Source organism: Rattus rattus, chromosome 8 (genome assembly GCF_011064425.1).
Source record: "Rattus rattus isolate New Zealand chromosome 8, Rrattus_CSIRO_v1, whole genome shotgun sequence".
In the NCBI taxonomy this organism is placed as follows: Eukaryota; Metazoa; Chordata; class Mammalia; order Rodentia; family Muridae; genus Rattus; species Rattus rattus.
In genome coordinates, this window is record NC_046161.1 from 46,096,216 (window position 1) to 46,115,629 (window position 19,414).

The following is a 19,414-nucleotide window of genomic DNA, read 5'->3' on the forward strand; positions in this document are numbered from 1 at the left end:
CCGACGACTAAAGAAAGACCTTGGGCTTCCTTTCCTAGCATCACAGTTACTAAAAAAAGGATGCTTGTGTGCTGGAGAAGTCGGCACAGAGGTTAAGAGCCCTGTCTGTTCTTTCAGAGAACCTGGATTCAATTCCGAGACCCATATGGCGGCTCACAGCTGTCTGTATAGCTGGTTTTAGGGGATCCAGCACACATATGCAAGCGAAACACTAATGCACACGAAATAAAAATAAAAAGCTTGAATATCATCCAGAAACCATTCCACAGTGGAAAAATTAATATATTAAAAAGTCAGGTTTGTTATACATGTATTTTTTTATCTTTAACCTATTGTTATAATTTTCATAACTTTATGGAATTGTAATTGTTTTTTTAATGCAGGCATTAAGTTCAGAATTAGCCCAAGCGAGAGATGAAACCAAGAAGACACAGAATGATGTTCTCCATGCTGAGAACGTCAAGGCAGGCCGTGATAAGTACAAGACTCTGCGGCAGATTCGACAAGGCAACACCAAGCAGCGCATCGATGAGTTTGAAGCAATGTGAGAGCCGTTCTTGTGATCCATGTCCTCCCTGAGCTGAACCACAGCAGAGAAAAGCAGGCCTGTGCGGTGCAGTGCGATGCATCCCGCCTTGCCAAAGCACTCAGACAGTTGACTGTGCTCACTAGCAGAACCCGAGGGGCGCACTTCAGCATTAAGCAGCAGTGTGATGTCATGTGTGGTCACTTTTCTTTTGTCCAGGGAATGGATAATGGCATTCTGTCACCTTTTTGTACATTTTTCACTTTTTGTTTCCTCTTTCTCGGTTGACTATTAACACTAATGACCATGTCTGACAAATGTGTGTGTGCTTTGAGCACTGTGTACATTTCAGGATAATGGTGGACATTTCAGTGCATGTTTAGTTAGTGAACTCCGTTTTCTTTGCCCTTTCCATGTTGTAGGCTACATACATCTCCATGTTCATCCTCATGTTTTGTCAGTGTGGCCTTCTCATGCCTTGTCATGCTAGAGCTGTAATTCTGGTGTCACACGGATCACTTACTGGAGGTTTTTAAAATGAGATAGCGGGGCAGACAGACAGACATGAGGCTACATCACAAGGCGATTAGAAGGTTGGACAGCAGAGTATGCAGCGGTGGTTAATTATTACAGAGATCCCTTACCTGATTGAATGTTTGCTTTACTTAAGTACAGTCATCTCTGATAGCTTGAGTGATGGTGTCTCACATCCTGTAGTCCTCTGGTGGCTTTCCTTGCCTGTCACTCTAGAGACATAGCCACTAGGCAGTTGTTTCTAGGAAAATTATTGATGAAACACTGCCTGCAGGTACGTGATCTCTGAAAAAAATTCAAGTTTTGTTCTTAGGTTGATTAGAAACACAGATGTCCAACAGAAGATAACTGTTGATGATAGCCGATTCCGATTGTTGAAGGGGAAAAAACCAACCAAACCTTGGCCTTTCTGCAAGGGCGGCATATGGATCAGTTCCAAGAACATACTACTACCTCACTCCACACTGGTGACTGCTCACCCAGTCTGTATGCTGCATGTCTGTTACCCATGGGCAATCTCAATCATGTCTCTCATTGAATATAGGTTTGAGATTCCAGTGCTTATGTTCTAACTGCCTCTTTGTTGACTTGTGGGGCTCTGATTCGTGTTTAGATTGTATATTCTCACTGGTAAATGCTGTTCCCTGAGGGTGTTCTGTGTCTGAGGAAGTGACCCTTTGTGAGAAAGACATTGCCTTTGCAGCACGTGAAGCATTCCCACTCTTCATTCTTGATGGGATGGGTAACACCGTTTTAGCATATTTGGTTTCTAAATCACTGCCTATTTTCTTTGCAATCTCTAAAAGCAAATTTTATTTCAATTATGTCTTACTGAAGAAGTCTTTTCCAGCTAGAAAGATGCTCTTACATTCTCTGATCATGAAGCCCCTGAATTTGAAGCTCCAGAAAGCCTTGTTTTCTCTGTGTGGTTCAGCTCCTTTCCATTTGGTATTATGCACTCAGACTTAACACTTACCGATTACAATTGCCATTTTATTTTATTAAGCAGTTTTCACGCACAGTAGATTCAACTTGGTTTTGTGCTTTTGATTTTTTTGCTGACTTAAAAAGGATTAATTTGGGCAAACATTATAAAAAAGAAAGGGTTAATATATTTTTTGGACTCTGTAGGACAAAAGACAAACTGGTTAACCTTGAAGTGACTGTTGTACAGTGGTTGTGCACATGCTTCAGAATCAGCGAGGGAATTGCCTTCCACATGTGAGAGGGAGAGACTTTGAAGTATGAGTGTTCACTTTTCCAAAGCGTCAGAGTAATAGTCCTTATTGCTAAAAGAATCGACTTCCCTCGGGTTTTACTGTTTTCTTTTCTATTTGCATTGTGTACATTATCGCTGCACCAGTTGTTACAGTGTTGAGAGGCTACCAGTTATATTTGCTGTTAATAGTCTATTTGTAGGTTAGGATTAAAGTGGGTTTAATCCATTTTTATAGCTATATGAATTTTTCTAAACAGGAACAGCCATTTGCAAAATGGGTTTTCATAGTGACCGAATCAGTTATAACATTTATCATTAGCAGTTGAGAGCACATGTTCATATAGCAATGTGAAAACACACTAATGAGTATTTGGTAATTTCCCATTAGCATAATTTCATGTTGTACAAGTAAATTACAATTACATCTCTAATTTTGGATAATATTCATTGGTTAACAATAAAGTGACAAAAGCTCATGTCTTTGAGGTCCACTGTTGTTATTTAACATGGTTTTCTCACACAGCCCTTGAATTGTCATTTGAGCCGTGAACTATGTGATGTCTTTAGGGACAAAGTTTGAATGCTCACAAGCGTGCTCTTTATCCCCTCCTCTTACTGTGGAGGTCACAGTGACCCACATCTCTGCCACCCCGGGATTTGGAATTCAGGCACTGCTTTATTTTTCTCCATCCAGAGTCTTCTTCCCAGGGAAGGAAGGCGGGGTTTCACTCTCGACTCCTCCCACTGTTAAATCTCTGGTGCGCTCTGCTTTATGCTGGGTGCCTCTATTCAGACAATAGTCTTATGAAAGCTGTGTCAGAGCAGGTGCCATAAATGTAGAATCGCCTTTTAGATGGTCTCTCATTAATACTTAGCATATATTCATAAATAAAAAAGTAATGGCTCTCATCTAGAACACTTTAAAAGCCAACAACTGTTCTTTCTCTCTCCAGGAGTAGGCAGTGATTTCACTGATCTTGAAAAGCAATGACTTTTTTTTTTTTAATTTAATCTTTTTTTTATGCTCCAAATTTTATTCCCCTCCCGGTCCACCCTCTGACTGTTCCACATCCCATGCCTTCTCCCAACCCCCACTGCTTCCCCCTCTCTTCATGAGGATGTTCCCACTCAACCAGACCTCCCCACTCCCTGGGGCCTCCAGTCTCTTGAGGGTTAGGTGCATCTTCTACTGAATCCAGATCTGGGAGTCTTCTGCAATATGTTTTGGGGTCCTCATATCAGCTGATGTGTGCTGCCTGGTTGGTGGTCCAGTGTCTGAGAGATCTCGAGGATCCAGGTTAGTGGAGACTGCTGGTCCTCCTACTGGGTCACCCTCCTCCTCAGCTTCTTCCAGCTTTTCCCTAGTTCACCCAGAAGGGTCAGCAGCTTCTGTTCATTGGTTGTGTGTAAATATCTGTATCTGCTGCTTTTAGCTGCTTGTTGGGTCTTTCAGAGGGCAGTCATGATAGGCCCCTTTTTGTGAGTGCTCCATAGCCTTAGGCCTTGAGACCTCCCCTTGAGCTAGAACCCACTTTGGGCCTGTTCCTGGACCTCCTTTTCCTCAGGCTCCTCTCCATTTTTATCTGCAGTTCTTTCAGAAAAGGAGCAGTTAAGGGTCAGAGTTTTTGACTGTGGATGGCAACCCCATCCCTCACTTGATGCCCTGTCTTTCTGCTGGAGGTGGGCTCTACAAGTCCCCTCTCCCCACTGTAGGGCATTTCATCTAAGGTCCCTCCCTTTCAGTCCTGAGAGTCTCTCACCTCCCAGGTACCTGGTACATTCTGGAGGGTCCCTCCAACCTCCTATCTCCCGAGGACGCCTGTTTCTATTCTTTCTGCTGGCTCTCGGCTTCAATCATTTTGTTCCCCTCTTTCCCTTCCCTCTCTTACCCAAGATTCTCCCTTACTCCCTCCTGTGATAAACAAAGACATTTTTATAGAATGTTTTACTTATTTTTTTTTTAATTTTAGAGAACCTTTTTTAGAACTAGAATTACTGTTTTTAAGCTTGACACATTATTGGAAATTTTACTATACATAGAACAGTGGCTGTCGTAGTTTAGGGCAACTTCTATTTTTTACTTTAAAGATCTGGAATGTTTTAAGAAACAAAAAGATGAACATCAAATCTACACCTATATGTACCCAATGAAATCTCATCTTTTAAATATTAAAACTTGAAGTAACATATAAGGGGTTATTAAATTTGCATTAATTTGCTAACTGACCAGTGAGGCAGTTGTGTCAGGTAGAGTGATGGTCTCCTCAAACGCCCAAAGCCAGGTGTGGCATCTACACTCCTGTGATCCCAGAATTCAGGAGGGGAAGGCAGGAGAATGTGAAGGTCATCCTTGGGTCCACTCTTGTTGAAGGCCAGTCTAGGCTAACTGCAGCCCTGTCTGTTCATCCTGCTAAGTAAAACACCAGGAGCACCACCCCCACCCCCCAGCCCCGGCCGTGCTTCCTACATAGTAGAACAGCTATGATGTGCAAGCTTACCTTTTCCAACCTTGGTTTTCCAGTTAAATACTATTAACTCCTACTATTTTTCCTGAGTAGACTTATTATCTCTTAATGATGAGCCCATCTTTGAGGAATTTAAGGACTGCCATTTCCTAATGGGAAAGGCTGTGACCCCTGCACTGTCTCCTCTTCAACACTTTCTGTTGTATGAACCAGATGTTCTGACTCAAGCTTATAAGCCATAAGCAAGACATTTTCTTCTTAGACACACTCCCTTGAGGGGGGTGAGGTGTTCATGCTCACGCACTGCCTTAAGCACTGAAATATTTACTTTATCTCATAGAACTTCATAGCCCAACTAAGAAAGCCTCTTAGGTCACCTTTGTGTCTTGTCTATGGAGCTCCTGAGCACACAGTGGTTCTGCATTCTTAGTAACCTTCATTTAATCAAAGTTATTTTTTAATTAATTGCCTGCTACATTTGAGGACTTTTGAAGCAAGATAAGAGTAACCATGGCCTTCAAGTATTAATTTATCTTAGCCTTTACATCGGTTTGCGTTTCTTGGTCACAGTATCAGTTGGCTTTTAAAATGCCAGTACCCTGCAGTTGCTCTCTTATTTTTGCATGCCTAGGTTCTTCCCTGCTTATAGCTAACGGGTTACTCCAGTCTTTGAAGTTCCCCTTTATTTCCATATCCTAATTGTCCATTTTGGTTTTGTCACTTGGATTCTATTTTGATATCTACGCATGTCATCAGATTTGTTCCTAGAGACTGATGGTACTGGCCTAGCCTTTCCTCTTACAGCCAATGCCTAGTAGCAGACATGTGGTAAGGACTTGGGGATGCTCAGATGACTTGGAAACATCCCTGACTACATGTGGATTCTTTTCACACCGTCAAAATACATATAACCCTTTCCTGTTCTCAATTTGCGTTATCTTAGACCTAGAAATACATGCATTTCTTAGAATCCCAAGGCAGTTTCCCTCTCCCCCACTCCTGTCCGTACTACAGAACCTGTGAAACTGAGGTGTAGCATTGAGTCTTCTATGTTACTGCTCCATTAGTACAGTCATTTAAGTGCTAACGATATTGGCTGAAAGGTGGTAGAGATACCTAGGCATAGTAGCCGAGACCATGAGTATTGGGTATGGGGGTCCCAGGGATGCTTGTTCTCTGATACCTTACAGTGTCCATTTCATGGGTCAAGCACTAAACACTGGTTACTAAACACTGGTTACTAAAGAGATCCTAAGAGAAGAAGCTCCAGGTTTTAAGTCTTAAGATTCAAACCCAGCTGATAACCCCGTCAAATGGCGTAGCCAGCAGCATGTGGGTTAGGCAAGAGTTTAATGGAGTTAGAGTTTTCGGTTGAGTATGGGTTGGATTCGTGTTAAACCTTGTGTAAGGTGAAGCGAGTGGTTTTACTCATCTCAAGGGCACAGTGTTAGATCGCCAGATTTCCACTGTTGTACGTCCACCGCCAGCCTCTGTCTGCAGAACGTCATCCATGCTGAAGCCGTACCCACTCAGTGACAGCTCTTCTTAGTTCTTGGTAGCTACTGTTGGCCTTTTCTGTCTGAATTGTGGGGTTTCTAGGCACCTCATCAAAGTAAACCATACATATTTGTCCATTTGTGTCTGGCATACTTCATGCATTTCACCTCACGTGATATTCATGTTTTATGGTGTTTTATTTCTTGTTGAGGTTGAATAAATGTCCCACATTTTATCCATTTACTGGTCAGTTGGCATTTAAGTATTGTCCACGTTTTTATCATTACACCAACCATATCATTTCCACATTTTTACTAATGGCGCTGAGAACTTTGGTATGAAAATATCATATTCCATAAACGGAATTGCTGAATCAGATGGTAATTCTATGATTAGTTTTTTTTTTTTTTAAACTCTCGTACTACTGTCTTTTCATAAAGAAGGAACAGAGTTGTAGAATTCTTGTTTATTAAGACAGGCTCTCACTCCCTTGTACTCAATGTCAATATTCCTGCTTCAGTCTCCTCCGAAGTGCGGGGATTACGGGCTACTGTATGCTTGACTTAGGAAGAGCAGGCTTTGGTGAAGACCTCACTAAAGAAAGGCAAGATGGGAGCCAGTCTGTAGACTTGAGAAGCAAGTGGGAAATGTGAGTCACCACACACTGACTGGAGGACCAGAGCCAGGAAGGATGCTGCCAGGATACATGCGTGCAGCTAGGAGACGCGCCAGGGTAGTTAGTTTGATTCAAGGACGACTGGTGGCTTTGATAACTAATGTTGCAATGTGCTCCACAGTGAAAAAGTACAGAGGTTAAAGAAAGCCTGGAGTTGGTGTTCAGTAGTTAGCCGGCAGGAAGACTGTGGCCCTGAGGAGGAGAGTGTCACCTCCCAGGAACTTAGAGAAACATGTGGATGTGTCCTCAGCTTTGCTGAATGTAGCGATACTCTTTTCTTCTGCTTCTTTTCTAAATGACCTGTTTGGGGACTCATAGGACCTTTTTCTGACTGTGTTGACTTTTTGTGGGAGGATTCCTGGTGAACTAGAGTTAGAGATTCTGGGTCCTGATTCAAGTCTTAACAGCATGCTGTGTCATGATTCTGACTACTGTGTTCATAGTTCTGAGTCAGATCGCCTTGTCAGAGCACTTGTCAGAAATGGATAACTTTGACTTCAGATGTGTTTTTAAAAACTACCGGCTAATGTTGGCTAATATCCATGCACTTTTCAATTCTTCTGTGTAGTTGAAAAGCTGTTACCTCAAACTGGTGCCTATAAAAGAAATTCTGTGCTCCCAGAGGACCCTGATGATCTCATGACTGGAAGGCGTTCCTTGAACAGGTTTCTAGGGACTAGAGAGCCAGCTTCTGTGGGTCACTGAAGGTCCTCGTCATTAAGATGTGACACAGTGGTGATTATTTCAGAGGGCACTGCTATAGTTATTTACTAGCTGCAGTGTCTTTGGGCAATCAATTCTGGAAATTTCTATAAGCACAAGAGATCAAAGAAACTATATATGCAAATCTATCAAGGTCCAGATAGACTGAGAGACAACAGGCTGCCGCTGCCTGTTCTTACTGAAGCATTCCAGGCTAAGGTTCAGAAGGCAGCGTGTGACCCAGGAAAGTCATGTGGGGAAGTAGGTTGGACGGGCAGTTTGGGCTGCTGATGGGATCCGGGGGAAATGCTAGAAGAAGATGGGGTTAGGCAGAACCGTGCGGAGCAGCAACACGGCTGCCAAGCAGAGGAACATGGAGAAGGAAGAGCTCAAACCCTACAGAAGGTTGACGCCCCTTCAAGGGCCCCAGGACAGGGCGCTGTCACAGTTGTCACGCTGGCATGGGAGACAGTTGGCTGGTGGAAGGTGTTTCTCATAAAGCTCTGTGATCCTCAAGTCTCAAAGAGCAGGGGAGTGCGCTCTCTAACCGTCCTGGGTCTCTCCCAGGGCCTAAAGCTGACACTCCAGCACGAACTCCATCCACCTGGCACTTCCTGCCCAAACCCACAGGCTTATCGCCAGCAAAGTGGTGATCACCATGGAGTAATTATTCTCCATGTGGCACGTAAATGATTCTGTTACTTGATAATCTTGTTGGGAACACTTACTAATGACAAGGCCTGGAGGATTCACAGATGAGCTAAGAGTGCAGGCAGGAGGAAGTGGAAGAGTAGAGATAAGTGGCAAGCAGTCAGACATGTTCAGTCTCCCGCTGACTGGATGTCCGTGTGGTCATCCCCGACCCTCTGCCCTTAGGCAAAGTCACACTAGCAGACATGGAGAGCCGCTCTCCATGGCCATTTGCACAGAGGTGGCAGTGTGGCACTTGTGGGTAGCTACATGCTGGGACCAAGGGCATCAGCTCTGTGGGCAGGGATTGAATTTAGGGACAGAAGCCTGCTCTGGAGCTGGGTAAAGGGTAGTGCTGAGTAGAGCTGAGCTGCCTTGGGTGGGTCAGGATTAGTCAAGGTGGAAGATTAAAATCTATTGAACTGCTGCTGAAGGTCTTTGGTGGGGAGAGAACTTGCATGCATTCGTTCAAATATTTCAGTGCTGAGAACCTTCCAGACACCATTCAGGACATCATCGTGACGTAAGCCCTTGCCCTAATGACCTCACTTTCTGGAGGAAAAGCAAAGGGCATTATTAAGCAAAATTAAGGTGCTGCACATTTCAGTACTAGGTTTAATTGTGCGACATGGCCCATATTCAACAATCCTTGTCCTGTTTTCTTTCCACTTAACCCATGCCAGGTGGTATGTAAGAAGGCACTTGAAGGGAGAGAAATATCCTTCCCTCTCCTTCACTTAAGTCAGGGCGGTAGGTGCTCTGGGCCTAACCAGAACTCCAGTCAGGAACTCTGGGGACACACATGGCTCCGCAGACACAGGAGCCCTACCAAAAGGCTGTGCCTTCTTATCTTCCCAGACAAGTCAGAAAGACATCTAGAAACAGTAGCTAGGATCAGAGGGAAAGAGGGAGGGAGGCCTTGGGAAGGGAGGTGCACAGGCTCACCTCAGGTAATCTCACTGCATGTCTGGAGAGGAATGCTAAGTTGATTCTCAGAACTGGGGGTGTTTATTTCAATAAAATAGTAGATGGGAGGTAGAATGTAATTCTGTGTGAAATTGGCCTCTTGTTTCACAACTGGAGAAGCTTATCAAGCCAAGCACAATCTACCTGCTTACCCGAAGGATCCCATTGGACAGCAGATTCAGTCTTTGCTGCAAGCTTCCTGGAAGAGAGAATAGCACACGGAAGGCCTTTAGGCAAAAGAGGGCTGGTCTGGCTTCAGGTAAAGAAGGGAAGGGTTATGACCGATGGCTGAACAAAGTCAGAGGAGACTGGTGTAATAAGCTGGAAAGGGACCAGACCATGTCTTTCCTAGTTCCCAGGTTTAGGCCACATTTACACTGAGCAGTTTTGCCTTGGAGACGACATGATTCCCAGAGTTAGGCGCAAAGTGTTCCAGTAGAAGTTTGAGGGACAGAAGGTGAAGGTACGCTAGGTCAGAGGTACAAGTGGCATTGGCCCAGTAATTAGCTATGCACAGGGATGCGCCTGCCTGGAGAAAGGGCACCTCTGCCTTATCCACAGAAATGAGTCAGGAAGGCTGCAGGCGGATTGAAGGTCGGTGAGTTACTCAGTACTGTGTTGTCCAAAGGCAACAGCCATCATGGCAGAGTCTACATTGAACTTTGGTTTGTGCTGCAGTGGGAACTGTACTTGTCCAGATCTATATGTCTATGTGTTCTGTATATGTCACATGCTTGAATGCTCTTGTGGGCTGGTCTTGTCTGCACACACCTGAGTGAGTATCCGTCAGAGGCCAGGCTGAACCCTCCGTTCAAAAGTAACAGAGTGGCAGTGACTGAAAATGAGAACCATCAATGGGCGACGAGGCTCCTGCTGCTGCTTCAAGATGAGGTGAATGTGGCTTCGATGCAAACTGAGATAGGTGACTGGCCCCTGCATGGGGAGAGAATGCGACTTTTCATTGCCTGTTAAAGCTCCCCAACTCAGAAAGAGGCAAATGCTCCCAAGAGGTGGAGAGCCATAGTCAATGAATGGCTGTCGAGAGCAGGAGACTCATTCTCTTCCAAGGATGAGCCCTCTGATGGGTTATCCTCCCAAATGGAGCAGCACTAAGTGCGCTCGGCAAACTGTGTATGTACACGTGTGCACATACGGAGCAATAATTAAAGAGGAGGTCGTGAGCTTGAGGGAGTGGGCAGGACACAGGAAGAAGCTGGCAGGAGACGCTGGGAATGATGGATGCAGATACAGCACTTCCGTATGAAATTCTATTTAAACGTATGTCTATAGAGAGTGCAGGAACGAAGAGGGAGATAAAAACAGGCTCATGCCGATCCCTACTAGGTGTTGAGTAAAGTGTTTCAGGACTCAGCAGGAATTGGGACCTAAGGACTAAAATCAGGCTGGAGAGAATGCAAGAGGTCGTTGCATTGGAGGGAAGGTTGAGGGAGGAAGGAAGCCCTGGGGGAGGGGGCTGCCTGAGGAGTGACATCATAGGGGAGGAAGGAAGCCCGGCAGGGCCATGGGTGTGTGTGTGTGTGTGTGTGGGATCCTGCAGCCTGAGGAGTGAGGTCAGCTGTGGCTTGAACAGTACAGTAGTTCCCTGTAGCTGTGAACTAGAAGGCCGTGTGTAACAAGAATATTAAGTGAACTCTCAGAACTGAGTGTGATTATAAAGTCAGTTGTCAATAAAGTCAGTTGTCCGTGCCTTAGTCAGATATTTGAAAAGAAAAAAAAAAACAACAACATAGTAACATTTTACAGATGTTCTGTCTCCAGGTAAACATGGATCTAATTTACCTTTATGTCTCTTTTAAATTGTAGCAGTTTTACTTGGGGGAAATGGAGTGAAAAACTCCACTGTTAAGCGAGAATCAGTAGAGATGCGTTGAGGTTCGTAGGTGCAGGTTATCAAACCAGAGCAAGGGTTGGCAAATGACCTTTTGTGTGAGACAAGGGCTCACTGTGTAGCCTAGGCTGGGCTTGAACTCTTGCTTTGCTTTCCTGAGTGCTAGGATTACACAGATGTGAGCTACCACACATGGTGTGGCAAAACGTTTCCGTAAAGGCCAGAAATTGTAAGGTTTTGCCTTCATGAGCCAGTTAATTACTGTCATGCGTGTGGCCAATAGCTAGCATGTATGGGAGCAGGCCTAGGTTTTAGCATGGCTTCATTTATAGGTATATTTCATGTTTGTTTTTTTATTTTTAAATCGTTAGGAAGGCTTTAGATTTGTAAGCAATGGGAAAAAAAAGCTTAGGTCATGGTTAGAACCAAAACTGTTGGGAAGACAAATTAGATTTGCTTATTCCACAGGCCGGTTCTCTGGGTTCAAGAATCTGTAGTGATGCAGATGGCTCCCACCTTATCCAGCACTTGGGAGTGGGAGGTTGGAAGAGCTCCTTAATTTGAGGCTAGTTTTACATAACAAATTTACATAATAAATTTCTCGGCTCGCCAAGGCTAATAGTGAGACCCTGCACTTAAAGACAAGGCCACAGATGGTGAGTGTCGTGGCCTTCTCAGCTGTCGCCACTGTTGATAGGGTCACAGTGGGGGTTTCCTTGGCTGTAGTGAAGGGCAGGGCCTGCCCTTGGAAGACCCTTCTAGCATCGGCTTTGAGGGTCTGACAGACATGGCCCTTGCTGAGCAATCTGATTCCTCTACCACGTCTTCCTGCCCTGATTGTAGCATGGTCCATACTACTGGTGAGGCTTCTCACTGCGATTTACATCTGGCTTAAAGTTTTTATTCCCAGCACCATTTAAGTTGGGCTCTCTTCAGTAATTCTCTTCTTGTCTCCTATTTTCATATCCTGGGTTAACTTCCTTGTCACCCCCTCTTTCTTCCTGTCTCCCTCCTTGTCTCCTTCCTTCCCTCCTTCCCTCCCTCCCTCCTTCCTTCCTTCCTTCCCTCCTTCCCTCTTTATGGCTATCATGTCTTGAGTAACCTGAACACAGTAATATCATTCTTTTGAATTCTTTGTATGGTAGTTCTTCTGGTCATTTTTGTTAGGTGGCATTATTATGGGATTAGAGACTTGTTCGGGAGGCATGATGTCTTGTATTTTCTTATCTTTGCTTCTACACTGCACACCTGGACTAGTTTGCTGGCTAATTTCCTCCCTGTTTCTTTCAGGGGAGGTGATTTACAATGTCCAGGAGAGGACTAAGTCAGAGTAGGGTTGAAAGCACCCCCTCCCCTGTGTGGCTGGTGCAGGACGTCCTGGAGTGACCTGGGTAGCCTCTAAGAAGGTGAGGTAGGGTCCTCTACTCCTGCAGGAGCCTGTGCATGCTGGATGTCGGGAGCAAAATTCCTGGGAGCTGCAGGTGGGCTTGGTGGAGGAGGCCATGGCTGGCAGCTGATGCATGGTTCCCGAGCAGTGTGGATGGACACAGGCGGGTGCCAGGTCCCTTCCTTGCCACAGAGGGCTTCTGGTTACCACTGCTGTTTCCTCTTCCACATCCCACTATGATTGATGCTCTATAACCAATATGGCTGTCATTGGTCAGTACTATTCTGCTTTAGTTTAACAGGTCTTCATTCCTGACGTAGCTTGCTTCTGAAGTTTCTTCTCATTCTGATAAGAAATCCCTGTCAGATCCAGCTCTTTTGTGTAAATCTTGGAATTAGTTTTTTGTTTGTTTGTCTGGTTGGTTCATTCTTTGTTTTGTTTTTTGTTTTTTAAAAGTGAAAAAGGTCCTGATGAGAAATGTTTGAATAGGCTAGTCTGGAAGAAATGACATCAGTATAATATTAAAGACTCCTAGAAACAATATCATCATCTCAGTGTACTGGCTTCCTTCATCATGTGCTTGGGTAAAGTTGCTTAAGTTGTTAGAAGGACGTACATCTTTTTGTTGGGTTTATTATTAATAGTCTTATCTCACAGTCTCTTAAGGGCTGTGACTGAAAGTATTCTGGCTCGGGTGGAGAAATGAAACCAGTTTTTGCCTGCTAGCCTTGAGAACATTCCCTGAATTCCTATATTTTTTTTTGTTTTTGTTTTTTAATATTTTAGAAGTTCTTTGGGGCATTCTGTTCTGCAGTGGTGACAGTTTTCAGTCTTCCCAGCACTCCCCATTTCTACTCTACTGATTGGTGGATGGGTTTTCCAATGCAGTGCTGAGTGCTGGCGGTTTCTCTTGAGGTCAAGGTTTCTAACATACCACACTGTGTCCTGGGGTTGGGGACATGACCTTTACCTGATTAATGAAATTTCCTCTTATAGGCTTATTCATAGTTTGCTAAGAGGTTTGTTAACGAAAGCGGATTTCCAATTCATCTCATTGTAATTCGTATGCATATTGAGATAACTGTGTTCAAGAATATTTGGTTAATCTTCTGAACTAGGTGAACATGTATCTAATGTTAATGCAAATTGATGTGTTTGAAATAACTCGCTATAACATATGTCCTAGCTATGGCCAGTGCTCCACAAGTCCCGAGCCACCTGCACTGTGACTATCCTGCCAGTCTGGTCAGTATGTACCTCCCTCTCCTCCCCGCCAGGGGATCGGGTCTTCAACGTAGTGCTATGTAATAGCGCCACCTGCCGGTCAGCTTGGGAATTTCTTCCCTCTTGCTCTGGGCTTCCTTTATTAGCTCTGTCTTCTCCAAGTCGCCCCCTTCTCTTCGCTCCCCACCCCCTTCTCTTCGCTCCCCGCCCCCTTTGTCTAAACGTTAACACGCGCGTTAAATCATTCTTTAATTCCTTTGCTTTTCTTCCCTTTTCATCTCTTCGCCCTTCTAAGCCTCCCTCAGCGGTGGTTATGATGGAGACCATAGAACTGCCAATCCAAGAAAAAAAGTACAACCAACCATATATTTGAAGGGGCATTTGACACCACAGAGAGAAAGCCAGCTATGGTCAACTAACCGCTAACTTCCTCCAAGTGCTTGATATCCCTTTAAGATGTCCTCACGTTTCAATTGCTAATCATTAATTTCTAATTAATTCTGCTCAGCTTAACAAGCTCAAGTACTAAAGAAAATTATTAAGCTATTAGTAACTCATTATTTCTATCCTTTTATTACCAGATTTGACAAATTTGGAGTTTCTTCTATATTTTACTGTAAGGGCTCAGTTTTCATTATGGGGTCAGTGACCTAGCTGCAAAGCCACCATCCACAGTAGTTTATAGGGAGATAGCCCCCACAGGTGCCTTTTGGTACACAGCCCACCTAGGAGACAGAGACTTCTGTTTCTAACTGCTTAGCTCATCACTGCAGAAAATGCCTGAGCACTAGTTGGGGAGCTGGCTGGTGAGTAGGTGTGGCCAGTGCAGTCCTTCCTTGGTTGGGTTAACCCTCACCTTGCTTTTGGTCTGTATCTGAGAATAAGGAATTCACTTCGGCCAACACTGGTCTCCGTAGCCAGTGCCAGTGCAGCTGTGAGGATATCTTGTTGCTTCTCTTCAAACACCAGCCTACTAGGGATGGGTGATAGTACATTGGGAATTGTTGCTCATTACAGACAGCAGCTCGAGGTTTCTAAGCAGGTACCACAAAATCTGTTAGGTTCATCAGGCTGGCTGTGCCCTCAAGGCCATGAACAGCTGTAAAGTAATACAGAAACTGTGGGCTGGGGATGTAGCTCGCTTGTTAAGATTGCTTGACTAACTTGCAGGAAGCCCTGGGTTCCATTGCCAGCACCACACGGAACCAGATGGTGGCACATACCCAGAGATCCAGCACTGACGAGGTGGATCTTGAAGAACAGAAGTTCAAGGTCACCCTTAGCTACACAGCAAGGCAGGGACGCCCACTGTTGAAAGTTCCGGTGTGTGTGGCTTTAGAGCCCTGGTTGCTGTGGAACTTATCAGTCTGTGGATGGCTGCTGCAGTTCTCAGAGAACCCTCTCTAGCACCTGCCTCAGGAACCCTCCGATAGTCTTACTTCCCCGTTCCACTAGCAGAGCTTCAAAGGTAGATTTTAAGAGTTAGAGAGGACATCAGGTCAGCAGCTGAGTTTCCCATGTGGCCTTCTGATAATCCAAGCCTAAAAACAAAACAAAAAACAAACAAAGATTTCCCTAGCTTTGGTACTGCTGAGCATGCTACCCCCACCCCCACCTTACTTACCCATGTGCCCCTCTGCACTCCCAATCTCCTAACCTCTTGATGTCTCTTTCAAAAGGTGGGGACCCAAACTGTATGCACTGTTCCAGATGCGTTCTTGTCAAAGCAGCATAAAGCAGATGTAACAGGACGGTGCCTCCCTCCTCATGAGGTAAGTATAGCTGGCAGCCGCTGCGGGCGCGATCCCATGCCCCCAGGAGACATGCACAGATCCTGGGGGACCCCCTAGAACCTACATCTGTTCACCTGCTGACCAGAGCCTTTAGTTACTGTCGAGCTGAAGGAGCTGAGCCCCAGCGTGCTATAGCGTCCCATCCTGCGCCATCCTGACCTTCTCGATAGTCCGCATCCAACAGGCTCTTCCCCAGGCAAGGACTCCATCCTCCAATAAATCACTTCGCTGTCAGCTTGAGTCTGTGAAAGTGAGATTTTTATCTGTGACTGTGCTCAAGTGATTGTTGTAAGTGCTGTTTTAGGTAGGACGCTCTGTTGCATCTGTGAAAGGCTCTCTGGATAAGTGAGAACGGGGCGTTAGGCGTGTCCCCTCACACGTGACTCTTCGGAGTATTAAAGCCATACAACTATGCTGTACCTGCATCTTGAGTCAGAAGATCAAAGAACTGGTTCATCTGCCTTATTAATAAAGTTATTATGCACCTCCCTCAGTCTGGCTGTATTTAAAAATCATTTTGACGTCCTCACCATGACGACAGATTGTTAGAAAATTACTTAGTCCTACATGAAACCGCAGCACTTCAGTTTATTGTAGAGACTGGAAAGGGTCCAGGTTGAGGTCTCCCAAACGTTCCAGGGGAGTTTTCCCCACCTGGTTACACATGGACACACTTGCAGCCATGCCTGAGGAAGTGACGTAGGCTCCGTCACAGCAGCGTGCCTTGTACACCCCCTGGTGTGATGGCACAGGTATTATGCTCATACCAGGGAGGGAGTCTAGAAATGACTGACTTCTTCAGCCTTGGGTTTGAGAGTCTTTGACGTGAGGCGCAGGTCACACCAGACACCCAGACAACCCTTGATGCCACTGAAACGGTCACAGTTTGAAGGTTAGCTCGAAGGCCGCAGAGCACCCGTCTGTGTCGGCTCGCTCTCATTTAGAAATGGGTGTGGCGTGCCAACCGCAAATTCAGAGAATCCAGCTGTTCTTATTCCTGGTGTTTGAACAAAAATCTCTGCTGGAAATGCATTCTAACCGTTCACGGATGCTACAGACAACATTCTCCACAATTTTCCCACCATGAAACCCCGTCTTCCAACACAGACATTTATTTACTCCATTTTGTTTGATTAGAAAAACTCTAGATTAAAATAGGCTGACTGCCCTGCTACGGTCTCAGTGCCTTTCGTGTGCTGACCCTGTGCCCCTTCAAGGCGATGCCTTTGAGGAAGGCTGTCGCCAAGCAATCGTTGTCAAGAGAAGAAAAGGTGCTTGTGTGACTCACCAGGGCTGCCAAGCTCAAATGACAGATGTTGAATTATCCAGAGATGGATTCATGAGGGGACTGAGGGAGCTGGCAGTCGCCGTCTCTTTCAGCCTGAAATGTCATATGGTTGTCAACCCTGGAAGGGCTGCGGCCTCCGCAGTCGGTTGTTAGTGGAAAAGGACTCAGTTGTCCCTTAGCCTTGGTTCTTCCATCTTTAGGGCTTCCCTCCAGAACTGTCATCCAGCCAGCCTGAGGGATTCTGCTGGCAAGAATGTAGAGGTGACATCCAAAGCCACAGACAGGAACTTAGCTGGCTGGTTTCCTGAGCGGTGGAGCCACCTACAGTCTCAGGACCAGACTCTAGCCAAATGACTGATCAGTTTGGCGGCTGCTGGCTCAGTGGCCTGTGTGGATCACCGGGCTCCTCATTCTCAACATTCAGGCCTTGGGGTCTCTGCAAGGATCTGGGTGGATTTTTTTTTTTTATCTAAAGGCCTGATTAGATCTGACCTCAGGTTTCTCTGTGTGGGGTCCTTGAAGTGACCTGGTGTGCACCATGTGGAGCTTGTGTCAGTGGATGAGCCCACTCCTCAGGCTCTCCTCCCTCTTCTTCATATCAGAAATACCTGACTGCAGCTTTACATGTGTAATATCACATGATCCTGGGTCAGAATGTTCCCGAGCCTCTTGTTGATTTCTTGTGAGGCCCTGGACAATTCCAGCTGGTCTGAGGTCAGAGAGCAGCCTGTGCCTCCTGCCATCTCCTCAGCACAGCGCTCCACCTCCTGCCCAGCCCCTGAACATTCCCAGAGCGCTGAACAGGAACTCTCAAGGCCATGCCCTTGGCAACCCGTCCTGGTGATATTTAAGTCGAAGTTTCTTCTTTCTCCCTGACCGTCCTGTCATCTCTCTGTACAGGTCCCGGGTGACTGACCCACGGTGGGCTTTAGACTAAGGATGTACAGAGACAGCCCTGAGTCTTGAACACATACACTCCCACACTCTGGTATCTCCATCAACCAGGGCACTTGCTGATGCTTCTCCCCACCGCCTGTTTGCTATGGGTTTCCCTCTTCCTGTTACTGTGTTTCCTGCACTTCCTCACTGCCTTTCCTGGGATCAGACCTCGGGAGATCAGGACTTGGGATGTCTGCAGCCCTGTAGTCCTGAGGCAGCATCTGCTGAGCTCGGCTTGAAGATGCCACTTTCTCAAATGTGCTGGAAGGCCTAAGCTTCTGGAAATACCACCGAGTCCCCCTCCCCCAGCACTTTTTTCTGCATGATTAATTAGCTCATAAGATGGAATATACGGGGAGAATTTTCAAGACTTTACAACTTTTTAAAAAAATGTATGTGACTTATGACTTATCTTTGGCTTCTCTCTGAGAACAAACTTGGTGGTGTGAGCTTCCTTCCATGTGTGTTCCTGTGGAATCTGCAGAAATCGATGTGACATACCCCCTCCTGTCCGGTCTGTTTGTATAATTGTATATAAATACAGCAATAAATATATTCTACCGTCATCTGGAGCCTGGCTTCCCCGTTCTCTCTGCACCTGGAGGCAGGCAGTGGCTATCACACTCTCGCTCACAGGTCCTCCCGACCCCTGGGACCTCCCTGCTCCGTCTCGGTTTCTCCTCTTCTCCAGTTGCACTGAGTGTCACTAAGACACAGGCCAGTGTTTGGAGAAGGGGTGAGGAGGGTTCAGCGGCAGAGCTGGGATGTGGGGCAGCCTTAATAATTCATGCCGTGGCACCAGGCCTGGCTGAGGGAGGTTTGAATGTGAAGGGACTGAAGCATTGGGTGACAGTTTGCAGTGTGACTCAGCTGTCTGACATTGGGGTGACTGTTCAGATAGCTGAGTCACATTGCAAACTGTCACCTTCGGAACGTGTTGTGCTGCAAAGAATGTGCCAGGTCTTTGCCAGGCTCAAAGGTAAACTTCAAAGATTTTTCATAAAAACCATACAACATGTGTCACGGTAGGCGTCTTTTCGTTGGTCGGAGGCTTTCAGGGTATGAGGGCGGTACAGAGGGCACACGAGCAGACAGCCCTTTATCAGTGCAACGCTGTCTGTCTGCTATCGAGGCTTGTTTATTCACACTGCCCTCTCCTGCACTTAAAGCCTTTTGTTATCAGCTTTTTTAAAAACAACTTAAAAGATAATCATGTGCTTTGCTGTAGTGGTGATATCTTATCAAATTTCTCAGTAGGCCTCTCCTTGGCCATACACAGAAATTGGCATACAACTGGATTGGAACATACTGTGGCAAGGGAGGGTTTGGAGTCCTCGAAAGGTCACTTTCTGTGTATATAAGTAAATAAATAAGGAGCAGGAGCGCGTGGGACTTAGCAGGCTGGGAGTTACGGACCACGGCCATGTTGTAGGATTGTATCAAAGCCATGTTTAATCCCATTTCTTAGCAGAACCTCCAGCCTCTCTGCTCAACAGAGAGCCTGCTATCCACAGCCAATGCTGCCCTTCTGGACAGATCCTTCCTGGCTGAGGCGAGTGACTGACACAGGCAGAAGCCATTAGGAAAGATATGGCTGTGGTGGGGTATGGGCTAGTCCTCTGGGAGACTGCCTGGAAGCAGAGGCTGAAGAGGCCTGAG

The 19,414-nt window shown here is 45.9% G+C and overlaps 1 protein-coding gene across 2 annotated transcripts in view; it reads left to right on the forward strand.

Moving 5' to 3' along the window:
- Nucleotides 1–18,327, forward strand: part of Rdx (radixin) — a 57,418-nt gene extending 39,091 nt beyond the window's left edge. The window contains exons 14-16 of one of the 2 annotated variants that reach the window (XM_032909270.1): nucleotides 384–544; nucleotides 15,415–15,507; nucleotides 17,717–18,327. In XM_032909270.1, the coding sequence (XP_032765161.1) occupies nucleotides 384–544; nucleotides 15,415–15,481 (228 nt within the window). In that variant the 3' untranslated portion in view covers nucleotides 15,482–15,507; nucleotides 17,717–18,327. Of the gene's footprint in view, nucleotides 1–383; nucleotides 545–15,414; nucleotides 15,508–15,613; nucleotides 16,022–17,716 lie in introns of those variants that run through there. The other variant, XM_032909269.1, reaches the window with a different exon arrangement.
- Nucleotides 18,328–19,414: the final 1,087 nt, after the last annotated feature.